We start from the raw sequence: 18739 nt of genomic DNA, 5'->3' as shown, positions 1-18739 counted from the left end.
TTGCTGGGTCTTCTCAAGCAGAGCATATTGCTTAAATGGGCTGGTTATGTGACATTGGCATAGGCCACAGCCTTACTTGGCTTGCTGGGTCTTCTCAAGCAGAGCATATTGCTTAAATGGGCCGGTTATGTGACATTGGCATAGGCCACAGCCTTACTTGGCTTGCTGGGTCTTCTCAAGCAGAGCATATTGCTTAAATGGGCTGGTTATGTGACATTGGCATAGGCCACACCTTACTTGGCTTGCTGGGGGTCTTCTCAAGCAGAGCATATTGCTTAAATGGGCTGTTATGTGACATTGGCATAGGCCACAGCCTTACTTGGCTTGCTGGGTCTTCTCAAGCAGAGCATATTGCTTAAATGGGCCGGTTATGTGACATTGGCATAGGCCACAGCCTTACTTGGCTTGCTGGGTCTTCTCAAGCAGAGCATATTGCTTAAATGGGCCGGTTATGTGACATTGGCATAGGCCACAGCCTTACTTGGCTTGCTGGGTCTTCTCTCAAGCAGAGCATATTGCTTAAATGGGCTGGTTATGTGACATTGGCATAGGCCACAGCCTTACTTGGCTTGCTGGTCTTCTCAAGCAGAGCATATTGCTTAAATGGGCTGGTTATGTGACATTGGCATAGGCCACAGCCTTACTTGGCTTGCTGGGTCTCTCAAGCAGAGCATATTGCTTAAATGGGCTGGTTATGTGACATTGGCATAGGCCACAGCCTTACTTGCTTGCTGGGTCTTCTCAAGCAGAGCATATTGCTTAAATGGGCCGGTTATGTGACATTGGCATAGGCCACAGCCTTACTTGGCTTGCTGGGTCTTCTCAAGCAGAGCATATTGCTTAAATGGCTGGTTATGTGACATTGGCATAGCCACAGCCTTACTTGGCTTGCTGGGTCTTCTCAAGCAGAGCATATTGCTTAATGGGCTGGTTATGTGACATTGGCATAGGCCACAGCCTTACTTGGCTTGCTGGTCTTCTCAAGCAGAGCATATTGCTTAAATGGGCTGGTTATGTGACATTGGCATAGGCCACAGCCTTACTTGGCTTGCTGGGTCTTCTCAAGCAAGCATATTGCTTAAATGGGCTGGTTATGTGACATTGGCATAGGCCACAGCCTTACTTGGCTTGCTGGGTCTTCTCAAGCAGAGCATATTGCTTAAATGGGCCGGTTATGTGACATTGGCATAGGCCACAGCCTTACTTGGCTTGCTGGGTCTTCTCAAGCAGAGCATATTGCTTAAATGGGCCGGTTATGTGACATTGGCATAGGCCACAGCCTTACTTGGCTTGCTGGTCTTCTCAAGCAGAGCATATTGCTTAAATGGGCCGGTTATGTGACATTGGCATAGGCCACAGCCTTACTTGGCTTGCTGGGTCTTCTCAAGCAGAGCATATTGCTTAAATGGGCTGGTTATGTGACATTGGCATAGGCCACAGCCTTACTTGGCTTGCTGGGTCTTCTCAAGCAGAGCATATTGCTTAAATGGGCTGGTTATGTGACATTGGCATAGGCCACAGCCTTACTTGGCTTGCTGGGTCTTCTCAAGCAGAGCATATTGCTTAAATGGGCTGGTTATGTGACATTGGCATAGGCCACAGCCTTACTTGGCTTGCTGGGTCTTCTCAAGCAGAGCATATTGCTTAAATGGGCTGGTTATGTGACATTGGCATAGGCCACAGCCTTACTTGGCTTGCTGGGTCTTCTCAAGCAGAGCATATTGCTTAAATGGGCTGGTTATGTGACATTGGCATAGGCCACAGCCTTACTTGGCTTGCTGGGTCTTCTCAAGCAGAGCATATTGCTTAAATGGGCTGGTTATGTGACATTGGCATAGGCCACAGCCTTACTTGGCTTGCTGGGTCTTCTCAAGCAGAGCATATTGCTTAAATGGGCCGGTTATGTGACATTGGCATAGGCCACAGCCTTACTTGGCTTGCTGGGTCTCTTCTCAAGCAGAGCATATTGCTTAAATGGGCTGGTTATGTGACATTGGCATAGGCCACAGCCTTACTTGGCTTGCTGGGTCTTCTCAAGCAGAGCATATTGCTTAAATGGGCTGGTTATGTGACATTGGCATAGGCCACAACCTTACTTGGCTTGCTGGGTCTTCTCAAGCAGAGCATATTGCTTAAATGGGCTGGTTATGTGACATTGGCATAGGCCACAACCTTACTTGGCTTGCTGGGTCTTCTCAAGCAAGCATATTGCTTAAATGGGCTGGTTATGTGACATTGGCATAGGCCACACAGCCTTACTTGGCTTGCTGGGTCTTCTCAAGCAGAGCATATTGCTTAAATGGGCTGGTTATGTGACATTGGCATAGGCCACACCTTACTTGGCTTGCTGGGTCTTCTCAAGCAGAGCATATTGCTTAAATGGGCTGGTTATGTGACATTGGCATAGGCCACAACCTTACTTGGCTTGCTGGGTCTTCTCAAGCAGAGCATATTGCTTAAATGGGCTGGTTATGTGACATTGGCATAGGCCACAGCCTTACTTGGCTTGCTGGGTCTTCTCAAGCAGAGCATATTGCTTAATGGGCTGGTTATGTGACATTGGCATAGGCCACAGCCTTACTTGGCTTGCTGGGTCTTCTCAAGCAGAGCATATTGCTTAAATGGGCTGGTTATGTGACATTGGCATAGGCCACAGCCTTACTTGGCTTGCTGGGTCTTCTCAAGCAGAGCATATTGCTTAAATGGGCTGGTTATGTGACATTGGCATAGCCACAGCCTTACTTGGCTTGCTGGGTCTTCTCAAGCAGAGCATATTGCTTAAATGGGCTGGTTATGTGACATTGGCATAGGCCACAGCCTTACTTGGCTTGCTGGGTCTTCTCAAGCAGAGCATATTGCTTAAATGGGCTGGTTATGTGACATTGGCATAGGCCACAGCCTTACTGGCTTGCTGGGTCTTCTCAAGCAGAGCATATTGCTTAAATGGGCCGGTATGTGACATTGGCATAGGCCACAGCCTTACTTGGCTTGCTGGGTCTTCTCAAGCAGAGCATATTGCTTAAATGGGCTGGTTATGTGACATTGGCATAGGCCACAGCCTTACTTGCTTGCTGGGTCTTCTCAAGCAGAGCATATTGCTTAAATGGGCTGGTTATGTGACATTGGCATAGGCCACAACCTTACTTGGCTTGCTGGGTCTTCTCAAGCAGAGCATATTGCTTAAATGGGCTGGTTATGTGACATTGGCATAGGCCACAACCTTACTTGGCTTGCTGGTCTTCTCAAGCAGAGCATATTGCTTAAATGGGCTGTTATGTGACATTGGCATAGGCCACAGCCTTACTTGGCTTGCTGGGTCTTCTCAAGCAGAGCATATTGCTTAAATGGGCTGGTTATGTGACATTGGCATAGGCCACAACCTTACTTGGCTTGCTGGGTCTTTCAAGCAGAGCATATTGCTTAAATGGGCTGGTTTGTGACATTGGCATAGGCCACAACCTTACTTGCTTGCTGGGTCTTCTCAAGCAGAGCATATTGCTTAAATGGGCTGGTTATGTGACATTGGCATAGGCCACAGCCTTACTTGGCTTGCTGGGTCTTCTCAAGCAGAGCATATTGCTTAAATGGGCTGGTTATGTGACATTGGCATAGGCCACAACCTTACTTGGCTTGCTGGGTCTTCTCAAGCAGAGCATATTGCTTAAATGGGCTGTTATGTGACATTGGCATAGCCACAGCCTTACTTGGCTTGCTGGTCTTCTCAAGCAGAGCATATTGCTTAAATGGGCTGGTTATGTGACATTGGCATAGGCCACAACCTTACTTGGCTTGCTGGGTCTTCTCAAGCAGAGCATATTGCTTAAATGGGCTGGTTATGTGACATTGGCATAGGCCACAGCCTTACTTGGCTTGCTGGGTCTTCTCAAGCAGAGCATATTGCTTAAATGGGCCAGTTATGTGACATTGGCATAGGCCACAATCTTACTTGGCTTGCTGGGTCTTCTCAAGCAGAGCATATTGCTTAAATGGGCCAGTTATGTGACATTGGCATAGGCCACAGCCTTACTTGGCTTGCTGGGTCTTCTCAAGCAGAGCATATTGCTTAAATGGGCCAGTTATGTGACATTGGCATAGGCCACAATCTTACTTGGCTTGCTGGGTCTTCTCAAGCAGAGCATATTGCTTAAATGGGCTGGTTATGTGACATTGGCATAGGCCACAGCTTACTTGGCTTGCTGGGTCTTCTCAAGCAGAGCATATTGCTTAATGGGCCAGTTATGTGACATTGGCATAGGCCACAGCCTTACTTGGCTTGCTGGGTCTTCTCAAGCAGAGCATATTGCTTAAATGGGCCAGTATGTGACATTGGCATAGGCCACAACCTTACTTGGCTTGCTGGGTCTTCTCAAGCAGAGCATATTGCTTAAATGGGCTGGTTATGTGACATTGGCATAGTCCACAGCCTTACTTGGCTTGCTGGGTCTTCTCAAGCAGAGCATATTGCTTAAATGGGCTGGTTATGTGACATTGGCATAGGCCACAGCCTTACTTGGCTTGCTGGGTCTTCTCAAGCAGAGCATATGCTTAAATGGGCTGGTTATGTGACATTGGCATAGGCCACAGCCTTACTTGGCTTGCTGGGTCTTCTCAAGCAGAGCATATGCTTAAATGGGCTGGTTATGTGACATTGGCATAGGCCACAGCTTACTTGGCTTGCTGGGTCTTCTCAAGCAGAGCATATTGCTTAAATGGGCCGGTTATGTGACATTGGCATAGGCCACAATCTTACTTGGCTTGCTGGGTCTTCTCAAGCAGAGCATATTGCTTAAATGGGCTGGTTATGTGACATGGCATAGGCCACAGCCTTACTTGGCTTGCTGGGTCTTCTCAAGCAGAGCATATGCTTAAATGGGCTGTTATGTGACATTGGCATAGGCCACAGCCTTACTTGGCTTGCTGGGTCTTCTCAAGCAGAGCATATTGCTTAAATGGCCAGGCCAGTATGTGACATGGCATAGGCCACAGCCTTACTTGGCTTGCTGGGTCTTCTCAAGCAGAGCATATTGCTTAAATGGGCCAGTTATGTGACATTGGCATAGGCCACAATCTTACTTGCTTGCTGGGTCTTCTCAAGCAGAGCATATTGCTTAAATGGGCTGGTTATGTGACATTGGCATAGGCCACAGCCTTACTTGGCTTGCTGGGTCTTCTCAAGCAGAGCATATTGCTTAAATGGGCTGGTTATGTGACATTGGCATAGGCCACAGCCTTACTTGGCTTGCTGGGTCTTCTCAAGCAGAGCATATTGCTTAAATGGGCCAGTTATGTGACATTGGCATAGGCCACAATCTTACTTGCTTGCTGGGTCTTCTCAAGCAGAGCATATTGCTTAAATGGGCTGGTTATGTGACATTGGCATAGGCCACAGCCTACTTGGCTTGCTGGGTCTCTCAAGCAGAGCATATTGCTTAAATGGGCTGGTTATGTGACATTGGCATAGCCACAGCCTTACTTGGCTTGCTGGGTCTTCTCAAGCAGAGCATATTGCTTAATGGGCTGGTTATGTGACATTGGCATAGGCCACAGCCTTACTTGGCTTGCTGGGTCTTCTCAAGCAGAGCATATTGCTTAAATGGGCTGGTTATGTGACATTGGCATAGGCCACAGCCTTACTTGGCTTGCTGGGTCTTCTCAAGCAGAGCATATTGCTTAAATGGGCTGGTTATGTGACATTGGCATAGGCCACAGCCTTACTTGGCTTGCTGGGTCTTCTCAAGCAGAGCATATTGCTAAATGGGCCAGTTATGTGACATTGGCATAGGCCACAGCCTTACTTGGCTTGCTGGGTCTTCTCAAGCAGAGCATATTGCTTAAATGGGCCAGTTATGTGACATTGGCATAGGCCACAACCTTACTTGGCTTGCTGGGTCTTCTCAAGCAGAGCATATTGCTTAAATGGGCTGGTTATGTGACATTGGCATAGGCCACAGCCTTACTTGGCTTGCTGGGTCTTCTCAAGCAGAGCATATTGCTTAAATGGGCCAGTTATGTGACATTGGCATAGGCCACAGCCTTACTTGGCTTGCTGGGTCTTCTCAAGCAGAGCATATTGCTTAAATGGGCCAGTTATGTGACATTGGCATAGGCCACAGCCTTACTGGCTTGCTGGGTCTTCTCAAGCAGAGCATATTGCTTAAATGGGCCAGTTATGTGACATTGCATAGGCCACAGCCTTACTTGGCTTGCTGGGTCTTCTCAAGCAGAGCATATTGCTTAAATGGGCCAGTTATGTGACATTGGCATAGGCCACAGCCTTACTTGGCTTGCTGGGTCTTCTCAAGCAGAGCATATTGCTTAAATGGGCCGGTTATGTGACATTGGCATAGGCCACAGCCTTACTTGGCTTGCTGGGTCTTCTCAAGCAGAGCATATTGCTTAAATGGCTGGTTATGTGACATTGGCATAGGCCACAGCCTTACTTGGCTTGCTGGGTCTTCTCAAGCAGAGCATATTGCTTAAATGGGCCGGTTATGTGACATTGGCATAGGCCACAGCCTTACTTGGCTTGCTGGGTCTTCTCAAGCAGAGCATATGCTTAAATGGGCTGGTTATGTGACATTGGCATAGGCCACAGCCTTACTTGGCTTGCTGGGTCTTCTCAAGCAGAGCATATTGCTTAAATGGGCCGGTTATGTGACATTGGCATAGGCCACAGCCTTACTTGGCTTGCTGGGTCTTCTCAAGCAGAGCATATTGCTTAAATGGGCTGGTTATGTGACATTGGCATAGGCCACAGCCTTACTTGGCTTGCTGGGTCTTCTCAAGCAGAGCATATTGCTTAAATGGGCCGGTTATGTGACATTGGCATAGGCCACAGCCTTACTTGGCTTGCTGGGTCTTCTCAAGCAGAGCATATTGCTTAAATGGGCCGGTTATGTGACATTGGCATAGGCCACAGCCTTACTTGGCTTGCTGGGTCTTCTCAAGCAGAGCATATTGCTTAAATGGGCTGGTTATGTGACATTGGCATAGGCCACAGCCTTACTTGGCTTGCTGGGTCTTCTCAAGCAGAGCATATTGATTAAATGGGCCGGTTATGTGACATTGGCATAGGCCACAGCCTTACTTGGCTTGCTGGGTCTTCTCAAGCAGAGCATATTGCTTAAATGGGCTGGTTATGTGACGTTGGCATAGGCCACAGCCTTACTTGGCTTGCTGGGTCTTCTCAAGCAGAGCATATTGCTTAAATGGGCCGGTTATGTGACATTGGCATAGGCCACAGCCTACTTGGCTTGCTGGGTCTTCTCAAGCAGAGCATATTGCTTAAATGGGCTGGTTATGTGACATTGGCATAGGCCACAGCCTTACTTGGCTTGCTGGGTCTTCTCAAGCAGAGCATATTGCTTAAATGGGCTGGTTATGTGACGTTGGCATAGGCCACAGCCTACTTGGCTTGCTGGGTCTTCTCAAGCAGAGCATATTGCTTAAATGGGCTGGTTATGTGACATTGGCATAGGCCACAGCCTTACTTGGCTTGCTGGGTCTTCTCAAGCAGAGCATATTGCTTAATTGGGCTGGTATGTGACATTGGCATAGGCCACAGCCTTACTTGGCTTGCTGGGTCTTCTCAAGCAGAGCATATTGCTTAAATGGGCTGGTTATGTGACGTTGGCATAGGCCACAGCCTTACTTGGCTTGCTGGGTCTTCTCAAGCAGAGCATATTGCTTAAATGGGCTGGTTATGTGACATTGGCATAGGCCACAGCCTTACTTGGCTTGCTGGGTCTTCTCAAGCAGAGTATATTGCTTAAATGGGCTGGTTATGTGACATTGGCATAGGCCACAGCCTTACTTGGCTTGCTGGGTCTTCTCAAGCAGAGCATATTGCTTAAATGGGCTGGTTATGTGACATTGGCATAGGCCACAGCCTTACTTGGCTTGCTGGGTCTTCTCAAGCAGAGCATATTGCTTAAATGGGCTGGTTATGTGACATTGGCATAGGCCACAGCCTTACTTGGCTTGCTGGGTCTTCTCAAGCACAGCATATCTCCAAAGGTTATGCTTCACCACCTCAGGTCTTCCTGGGTCTACCTCTTCCACAGGTTCCCTTCACTGTTAGGGTGTGACACTTTTCCACACAACTGTCCTCATCCATATGCAACACATGACCATACCAGCAGTCATCTCTCTTGCATACCACATCTGATGCTTCTTATGTCCATCTTTTCTGTCAGGGCACTTACACTGTCGTGTATGCACAGACATTACACATCCAACGCAGCATACTAGCTTCTTTTCATGTCCTCAGCAGTCACAGCCCATGTTTCACTGCCATGTAGCATGGCTGTTTACATGCATGTCATACATATTTCTTTATTACCCACAAGGGGCTAAACACAGAGGGGACAAACAAGGACATACATAGGTATTAAGTCGATTACATCGACCCCAGTGCGTAACTGGTACTTAATTTATCGACCCCGAAAGGATGAAAGGCAAAGTCGACCTCAGCGGAATTTGAACTCACAACGTAACGCAGACGAAATACCGCTAAGCATTTCACCCGGCGTGCTAACGTTTCTGCCAGCTCGCCGCTACATCTATCCCTATTTTCTGCATTGACCACCAGATAAGGGATTGGGGGACCCTGTCAAACGCTTTCTCCATGTCATACAGTCTACCTTTCACTCTCAGCAAGAGGCCCTTTGTTACCAGCAGAGGTAGGAGCTCTCTGAACTTTGCCCAGGCTATCCTTATTATAAGCAGCTACGCTCTCAGAGCATCTACCCCCACTACTGACTTGGTCACCTAGGTAACAGAAGCTATCAACTAATGGTTTTTAGCCACACAAAAACTATCTTCTCAGTTAGCCTTCCTTTGATATTGTTGCACCTCTTATGTGTCGATAGCCTACACCAGGTACATCTTACGGAATTTCTACCTACGCCTTTTCTACAGATCGAGCAAGGCCATCTACCTGAAGGGATTTGTGATTTGTTTGCCTTCCTACTTACTAAAACTATGGTTTTTGCTAGATTGACTCTAAGGCCCTTCAATTCTAGACCTTGTTTCCACACCAGAAACTTCTCTAGTTCTGATAGTGATTCAGCTATTAGAACAAGGTCATCAGCATAGAGGAGCTCCCATGGGCAGCCTGTCTTGAATTCCTGTTATTGCCTGGAGGACCACGATGAATAAGAGGGGGATGAGGACTGATCCTTGGTGGACCCCTACTTCTACCTGGAATTCTTCACTATACTTGTTGCCAACCCTCACCTTATTGACAGCATCCCTGTACATGGCTTGTACAGCTCTCACTGACCACTCATCTATCCCTATTTTCTGCATTGACCACCAGATAAGGGATTGGGGGACCCTGTCAAAAGCTTTCTCCATGTCAACAAAAGCCAAGTACAGAGGTTTATCTTTAGCTAGGTATTTCTCCTGCAACTGTCTTACCAGAAATATAACATCAGTAGTGTTTGTCATCTAAACTGTCTCCCTAATTAGTTGGGCTATGGCCCTCTCTGTGACTTTCATCACCTTATCCAACAATTTGATACCTCTGTAATTATTCATATCTAATGCATCACCTTTACCTTTGTAGCAGTTGACTATGGTGCTGCTACACCAGGCATTGGGTATGACTCCATGTATCACCTGATTGACTATGCAGGTGACCAGACTATAGCTCACACTGCCAGATATTTTAAGCACCTCTGCGGTGATTACTGATGGGCCAGGGGCTTTCCCCATCTTCATACCCTTAATTGCTTTATCTACCAAGCTACTGTCAATTTGGATAGCTGGACCCTCTGCTGGGTCGACATTTGGTAGACTCTCTTTCTCTCATTCATTCTTTTCATTTACAACCTTTCATAATGGCATCTCTAAGTCTCTCTCTTTGCAGCCTCATTAAATGCAAGTGAGCTATCACCCATGCAGACACATTTCTCTCCTATGACATCATGATTCTCTCTCACACACTGTCTTGCAACACGAAACATTTCAAGTCTTTGGTCCTCATGACACAGAACATTGGCAAATTTTTCTTATCTGCTTCCTCACTGGCTAAGTACACCTGTCTCCTAGCTTCCCTTCTGGAGATAAGATAAAGTTCCTAGCTACCACCATTCTTCCAGTCCTTCCACACCTGTTTCTTTTCCATAATGGCCCTTTCAACTACATTGTTCCACCACCATGTTACCTTAGGTCGAGAGGGGACTTTGCACTAGCCACAGATCTGTTCAGTAACCCTCAACAGGTTGTCCTGTAGGAACCTCCAGTTGTCTTCCGCATTATGTGATGCTATATCCTCCTCTTTTCCGTCAAAAGCTTCGAGTAATACGTCTCTCAATCTCTGGACCCTTAAACTTCCAGACCCTTCTTTTCCATGCTGGTCATCTATTTAGCCTTGGTCCTGAAGTCACTAATTATTAACCTATGTTGTGGGGTGCATTCTTCACCTGGGAAGGTTTTGGCATTTATAAGTGGCCATCTTGCCCGTTTCCTGGCAAGAATGTAGTCAATCTAACTAGTGTGTCCACCAGAATGGTAGGTGAACAGGTGACTGGCAGGTTTCCTGAAGATAGTAATACAGACCATAAGATCATTTGCATCATAGAACTCTAGCAGCTTGGTTCCCTCCTCATTGCAGGGACCAAATCCATAGCCACCATGTATACCATGGAAGCCCCCTGCATGTTGTCCAACATACCCACTGAAGTCGCCAGCCACAAAGAGAAGGTCCCTGTCATTTGTCGACAAGGTAGTCTGCAAGAGGGTGTCATAAAATCGGTTTTTCTGTTGATCAGGTAGCCCTGGTTGAGGTGCATAAGCAGGGATAATGGTTGCTAATCCATGTTGCTTAAGTATTCTATCAGCTTAACAGTTAAATTAGAGACACAACATAAAGCATCCTTGAAAGCTTTTGTCGAACTGTCCAACCCATGCAAGCACGGAAAACGGCCGTTGACGATGATATGGTAATAAGCTATTACTTAACTATCTTCAAAACATAGGGATTATGCCTTTGACGAAGCTCTAAAAGGATTGGAAACTACTTATAGGGATCCTCCTTGTCTTGACCAAAGAGAGAAAAACAAAACGAAAAGAATCTGTAGCGTCACCATTTTGTTTACTTTATGCAGCGAGGCTAAAAAATGTGAAAGTCTTTCAAGCATGTGTGAGATAGATAGATAGAAAGAAAGATAGATAGATAGATTAATAGATAGGTAGATAGATAGATAGATAGATTAATAGATAGGTAGATAGATAGATAGATAGATAGATAGGTAGATAGATAGATAGATAGGTAGATAGATAGATAGATAGATAGGTAGGTAGATAGGTAGATAGATAGTTAGTTTTAAAATAAGGTTACGTAAAGTGATTAAGAGATCTGAGGTGTTTCTTAACACTGTTATCTGCATTTATGTTCGTAAACTGGTGACTTTTTTTTCCGCGTATTGGGTGTGACCGCGCAGTTAAATAATAATTGATTTCCAACAAGTGATATTACGCATCATGATATTTCGTTACATTTTCCTTGTTGGTAACTCAATGTCTGGTAATAGCAGGGTTAAAAGAATTCCTTACAGAAAGTAAACTAAATTAACGAGGAGAAAATTTTGTGGCGCTTATTTGCCGTTTTGATCTTATCTAACACACAAGGAGGACAATTAATTTGTCGACAGCTTACATCGAATTAATCAGTGCTTTTTGTTGCTACTGTTGTTGTATGCATTCATATTTCGAGTTGTGATTATTCATAACTATTTTAATTATTGGCGTTTAATGAGCGAAAATCACTTAAGTTACTAAATACATTGGGAAAGCTAAGCAAGTTACAAGTCCTTTCGCCTACGCACAATAAAGTCAATTACGTAATTAATTGTTAACGGTGATAGGTAACAAAAAAGAAGGCCTTATAAACGATCGATCTGATGAAAGTATAAAATAAGCAAGATATCGGTTAAATCTGTAAACTTGAATAGATGAATATACACGGAAGAACTTTGACTCAAAGGAGCAGCTAAGTTTCACTCAAGTCTCTTATTTATTTAGTGAACCGATCAAGCTAAGGTGCTCCTATGATATAAAATCAGTGGTTCCCAACCTTTTCACTATCAATGACTACTTTTATTTAAATGAGATTTTCCAGGCCCCCCCCCCTTAATATGCTTATCGTTATGTGTGCATGTGTGTATATATATATATATATATATATATATATATATATATATATATTATATATATATATATATATATATATATATATATTGTAGATTATTAAGCTATTACATTGAATAATCTATATCAGCGATTCCCAACCTGTGGTCTGCAAAGGTAGTACTGGAGGTCCGTAAACTAAATTCAAACGGACCCCCAGTACTACCTTTGCGGACCACAGGTTGGGAATCGCTGATACAGATTATTCAATGTAATAGCTTAATAACCTACAACAAACTCACTTCTGTCCTTAAAATTAGGAACTGCTTGTCCTACAATAAAGATAGAATCATTAAAGTTAATTAGGAACATCGTACGGTTAATTGTCTCTTGCTCAAAAAGAACTAACTGGGGCTACTCAAAACAAACAAGAAAGTAGAAAAGACCCCCAACAACTTATTGACAATATATACACATGTCCTGATACATTGCATTAAATTATTTTAGTGAATAAGCTGTTTATTCTGTGTAATCCTAATTTCTTTCATAACCGAAACAGAGAACACGGATATCAATCACCTTTGCTAAAACACAAGGTTATTTATTTTTTAGTTTATATAATAATAATAAAACATTGTGTACAGTGCTCAGGTGCACTGGACGAGGTTAAAGTCAACTGAATTAGCCCGAGTATATTACAGGTAGTTCTATTTCATCTTGAGATAGATGAAATAATTGTTTTACATAACGACAGAAAATAAAGAAAAGCCGGGAATATTTATTTAAAAGAATACATTTAAGAAAGAGAGAGGAAAGTAGCGCCTATATATGAATGAATTAAAATTAGTATATAAGTAAATACGAATTTTAATTCATTGTGTGGTAATGAGTTTGACGCACTAATTAGTGCGCGAATGACGTTACTATATATCTATATCTATATATATACATGCACCAGTTTCGCACTGGGGGCGATATAATCGACTCAATCCCTTCGTCTGTCCTTGTTTGTCCCCTCTATGTTTAGCCCCTTGTGGGCAATAAAGAAATATATATACCTATTTCTTTACTACCCACAAGAGGCTAAACACAGAGGGGAAAAACAAGGACAGACAAACGGATTAAGTCGATTACATCGACCCCAGTGCGTAACTGGTACTTATTTATCGACCCCGAAAGGATGAAAGGCAAAGTCGATCTCGGCGGAATTTGAACTCAGACCGTAACGGCAGACGAAATACGGCTACGCATTTCGCCCGGCGTGCTAACGTTTCTGCCGTATATATATATAGGCAACGTTTATATATATATATATATATATATATATATTATATATATATATATATATATATATATATATATATATATGTATACATGCACGCAATATATATACGTACACACAAACATGTAGTAGAAGCACGGCCAGATACGAAGCCGAAATCATTTATAAAAAGGGCATGGGCAACCTTTTTGAAAAGCAGGCCTCATGAGACACGATTTATCATCAAAAGGGCTGCATTAAAGGAAAGAAAAAAAAAAAGAAAGATAATTTATCTTGTAGGTGTGTCATTCAGAAAGCCCCACGAAGTCGCAATTTATCTTTTTATTTGTTTAAAGAGCGAGAAACAGGATTTCATAAAATCCAATTAGTGAAAGTTTTGCATTGCAGAAAAAAGCTAAGTTGGTAAAGTTACATTAGAGTTATCTCCCTTCCTACCATGATGCAATTATATTTAATAAGTATATTAATTACACGGAATATTCAGGCTTTAATTATTAAATAAAAAGGATATAAATGTACTTATGACTTACTTTCGTCTTTTGTAACGTCCGACAGTAAAACAAAAACCTCATATCTGGTAAAATATAGGCAAAGCTATCGTTTTTAGTTGTTGGCTACTCAAAGCGTTCACTCGAGTACATTATGAAAGCAGTAACTAAGCAATAACACCGCGTACTTTGTAATGCTACGAAACTAAGGCTTATATAACGTCGGTTTGTAAACTACCAATTAAGAAAATTGTAATTGGATTTAAAATAATCTTTATTTATAGTTATCAAAAATTTGAAATTCTTTTGAATTTCGTATTTTGTTGTTTTTTTGAAATTTATAATTTTGTTTAATTCTCGGACGTCTTCCAAAAAAAAAAAAAAAAAAACAAATATTAAAACATGTACCGGATACATTTCAAGAAAGTGCTTTGGCGATCCTTCGGTATACGTCCCGTAGGTACCGGAAGTGACTTTGTTTACATTTCTGAAGATAGCAGAAACCCTTTTCTCCCACCTCTAACCCTTAACCACCCCATATATATATTAAAAAAAAACACTTTCTTGAAATGTATCCGGTACTTCCGCTACGTATACCGAAGTTACGCCAGTGTTTTTTTATATATATATATATGGGGGTGGGGGTTAGGGTTAGGGTTAGGGTTTGTTTTAGGCTATGCTTCGGTATAGGTACCGTAATTACCGGAAGTGGCTTTGTTTACATTTCTGAAGATAGCAGAAACCCTTTTCTCCCACCCCTAACCCTAACATTAACACAGGTTAAACTAAAGCGTTACACCATTTCTAGAACTTGTTTTAGTACTTTATTTTATCGATTCAGGAAGCATAACAGATAAAGTTGACCTGGACGGAATTTCATGCCAAAACATTCGCATTTAGTTCACCGCTCTTACATAAAACTGGTGGTTCACCGGTTTTTAAATCCTGTTCAAATATTTTGTTAACGTCTTCCAATAACAATTGATCAAAGGCATTCCAACCGTAACCACCACGTTTTGCGGTTATATAGGAATCTGTCTGTCTGTGTGTGCGTATGTATGTATGTATGTATGTATATATGTATGTATGTGTGTGTGTGTGTATATATGTATGCATGCATGTATGTATGTATGTATGTGTATATGTATGTATGGATGTATGTATGTAAGTATGTCTGTCTGTATGTATGTATGTATGTCTTTGTGTGTGTGTGTGCGCGCGCGCGATCTTTTATTTATTACTTCTTTCAGTCATTAGACTGCGGCCATGCTGGGGCACCACTTTGAATTTTTTTTTTTAGTCAAATGAATCGACCTTCCACAATTTAATTTTTTAAAGCCTAGTACTTATTCTAGCAGTTTCTTTACTGAACTGCTAAGTTGCTAAGTTACGGGAACGTAAAGACACCAGCACCGGTTGTCAAGTTGTGGTGGTGAGGGGACACAAACACAAATACACACACACTCTCTCTTTCTTTCTCTCTTTCTCTCTCTCTCTCTCACACACACACACACACACACTCTCTCTCTCTCTCTCTCTCTCTCTCTCTCACACACACACATACACATACAGAGAAGACAGGCATCCTTTCAATTTCCGTCTACCAAATCCACCCACAAGGCTTTGGTCGGCCCGAGGCTATAGTAGAAGATAAAGTGTACGCAATGGGACTGAACCCGGATCCATGTGGTTGGCAAGCAAGCATCTTACCACACACCCATGCCTGCGCCTATATATGTATGTATGTATGTATGTATGTATGTATGTATGTATGTATGTATGTCTGTATGTATGTATGTATGTATGGATGTATGTATGTATGTATGTCTGTATGTATGTATGGATGTATGTATGTATGTATGTCTGTCTGTCTGTCTGTATGTATGGATGTATGTATGTATATGTATGTATGTATATATGTATGTATGTATGTATGGATGTATGTCTGTCTGTATGTATGTATGTATGTATGGATGTATGTATGTATGTATGTCTGTCTGTCTGTCTGTATGTATGGATGTATGTATGTATGTATGTATGGATGTATGTATGTATATATGTATGTATGTATGTATGTATGTCTGTATTTATGTATGTGTGTATGTATGTATGTATGTATGAATGTATGAATGTATGTATGTATGTATGTATGTATGTATGTATGTATGCATGTGCGTATGTATGTATATATGTACGTATGTATGTATGTATATATGTATGTCATTGTTAAGTTTTATTTCAAGATTTCTTGCCAATAGAGAAAGAGCCGGTTTCTACCCTAGATCCAAGGCTCCTTTATTGGAATTTCAACATCAACAACGGAGTATGTATGTATGTATGTATGTATGTATGTATGTATGTATGTATGTATGTAAGTATGTCTGTCTGTCTGTCTGTATGTATGTAAGTATGTCTGTCTGTCTGTCTGTCTGTCTGTCTGTCTGTATGTATGTATATATGTATATACGTATGTATGTATGTATGTATGTATGTATGTATGTATGTATGCATGTATGCATGTATGCATGTATGTATGAATGTGTAGATTGTATGTTTTGCTTTATGTATGTATTCTCATGCATATCATAGTCGCATATCTAGACATGCTGAAATATATTTAAATGATAAATGATAAAGTTTTACAGGTTTTTACAGTTCCAGTGATGGATTGGATCTGTATTCTTCGGATTAACTCCACAAAGCCTGCATCGGTTGTCACATTTTGCTGCTTTTCGTGCATCTCTATCCCTTGGTACCTGGTTGATATTTCCTTATTCCTGGATTGCAAACGCATACCCTTCAAAGTGGGAGGTAATAATCCGGCTATTCGTCCATGATAAACTGCTTCGCTGATCGATGTTACTGTCATCACAGAGCTTTCTACTAACATATCCATGCATAGTCTTCTGCTCATACAGGCTCATCCTTTCATCTGAAGATACGTTGCAGTAGGGTCGGGGAACGTCTTTGGGTATGTATTCTAGGTTATCAGACAAAGATTGTTGTCCAAGGAAGCTGCCTTCCAAGTCTTATGATGTTATCAGCCTCATGTATGCAAACTTGGTCAAAGGATGCACATCGACGCTTGGTGATTAAAAGATGTTGCCGAAGGGATTATGATACGACATTCAAAAGCATGTTAAGCCTCTGCCACCTTGTTATCGTTTTAGGTAGAGGCGGTCTACGTCACTGTTTATGTGGAAATAATATGTGCTTGTTAGTATTTTTCGGGTCTTCACATCAATGGCTCGAATCTCATCAAGCGTCCAATGAACCAGCTCAAATGTTGGTACGAGTACTGGCATTGCAAACACATTGTGTCACTGTTTTATTGAATTCAGAAAGTCCTGGGGTCAAAGTTTTTTTTATTCAGCTGTAATATTCTTTAGTGACACGTGTTTTGTTACAAGTGCCATTGTAAGCTATGTTTTCATCCACCCCTAGATACCCGTTACATTCCTCGTTAGATATAGGGGAAGCAGTCAAATGACAGATGGAGATGTGACTAGCATGGTTTATAGTTTTCCTCCTTTTTACAACCACATAACAACATTCATCCAGACCAAACTCTAACCCTACATCTTTTGAGAATGCTGTAACTAGGTCGAGGCTCTTTTGTCATCTCATGCATATTCATGCAAAAAGTTTCAAGTCATCCACAAAGAAACAGTGTGTAATTTTGGTATTTCTGTTTCCTTGTGAACCAGTGAGATATCCTTCAGACTTCCTTAACATGAATGACAAGAGGTTTACAGAAAGTATAGACAACATCACAAAGATGCTGTTTCCACGGAATATCCATTTGCGATACTGCATTCTATCAGTAATAATACAGTCTATCTTTGTGTTTAATTTCAAGACGGTGGCCCACGATGAAGTCAGATCACTGGAACTTTAGCAAGTTGAACGGCTTCTCGCATCCATGAGTAGAGAACAGAGTCAAATGATTTCTTGTAGTCTAGCCACTTTGAAACTAGGTTTCTCCTATGCTCTTGCACCTCTGACATCACAGTTTTGTTGATTAATAATTGCTCGGCACATCCCCAGACTCCCTTCTTCCCAGCTGCTTGTTCTGCTGTGATGATGTTATTGGTTTCACAATGGTCCTGGAGGAAAAGGCATAAATATGCTGTGTATATCTTATACGTTAAGTTCTGGCATGCAACTATCGACCTCCCGCAACATACATACATACATACATACATACATACATACATACATACATACATACATACGTACATACGTACATACGTACGTACATACATACATACATACATACATACATACATACAAACATACGTATATACATACATATGCGCAGGCATGGGTATATGGTAAGATGCCTGTTTGCCAACCACATGGATCCGGGTTCAGTCCCATTACGTAAACTTTATCTTCTACTATAGCCTCGGGCCGACCATAGCTTTGTGAGTGTGTCTTGTTGATGGAAATTGAAAGAATGCCTGTCTTCTGTGTGTTTGTGAGGGGGGGGAGTGTGTGTGTGCATTTGTGTTTGTCCCCCACCACCACCCCTTGACAACCGGTGCTTGTGTCTTTACGTTCCCGTAACTTAGCAGTTCAGTAAAGAAATAAGTAAAGTAGAATAAGTACTAGGCTTTAAAAAAATCAAGTTGCGGGAGGTCGATTTTTTTTTGTCATGTGAGGATCAATTTTGTCTCTGTCAGAGCTAATCAGTGTGGTACGCTACTGTTCCCAATGAGAGCTTGCTGGTACAGATTGATAAGATAAGGTCGGTAGAATGTTAGCTTCATGTACCAATATCCAACAATCAGGTCTCTTCCAGGTGCTATTCCATCCTGGAGTTTCTGGATCACAG

At 42.5% G+C, this 18739-nt stretch overlaps 1 protein-coding gene across 1 annotated transcript in view; it reads right to left on the bottom strand.

The window, feature by feature from the left end:
• Positions 1-14107, bottom strand: part of LOC115218039 (protein SCO1 homolog, mitochondrial) — a 29069-nt gene extending 14962 nt beyond the window's left edge. Inside the window, exon 1 of the mRNA XM_029787790.2 lies at positions 13945-14107. Within this exon, the coding sequence (XP_029643650.1) occupies positions 13945-13986 (42 nt within the window). The 5' untranslated portion in view covers positions 13987-14107. The remainder of the gene's footprint in view (positions 1-13944) is intronic.
• Between the last annotated feature and the right edge of the window lie 4632 nt (positions 14108-18739).

Source organism: Octopus sinensis, linkage group LG12, assembly GCF_006345805.1.
Source record: "Octopus sinensis linkage group LG12, ASM634580v1, whole genome shotgun sequence".
In the NCBI taxonomy this organism is placed as follows: domain Eukaryota; kingdom Metazoa; phylum Mollusca; class Cephalopoda; order Octopoda; family Octopodidae; genus Octopus; species Octopus sinensis.
Note: the sequence above shows the minus strand (reverse complement) of the source record. Positions and strands in the feature narration are given on the sequence as shown.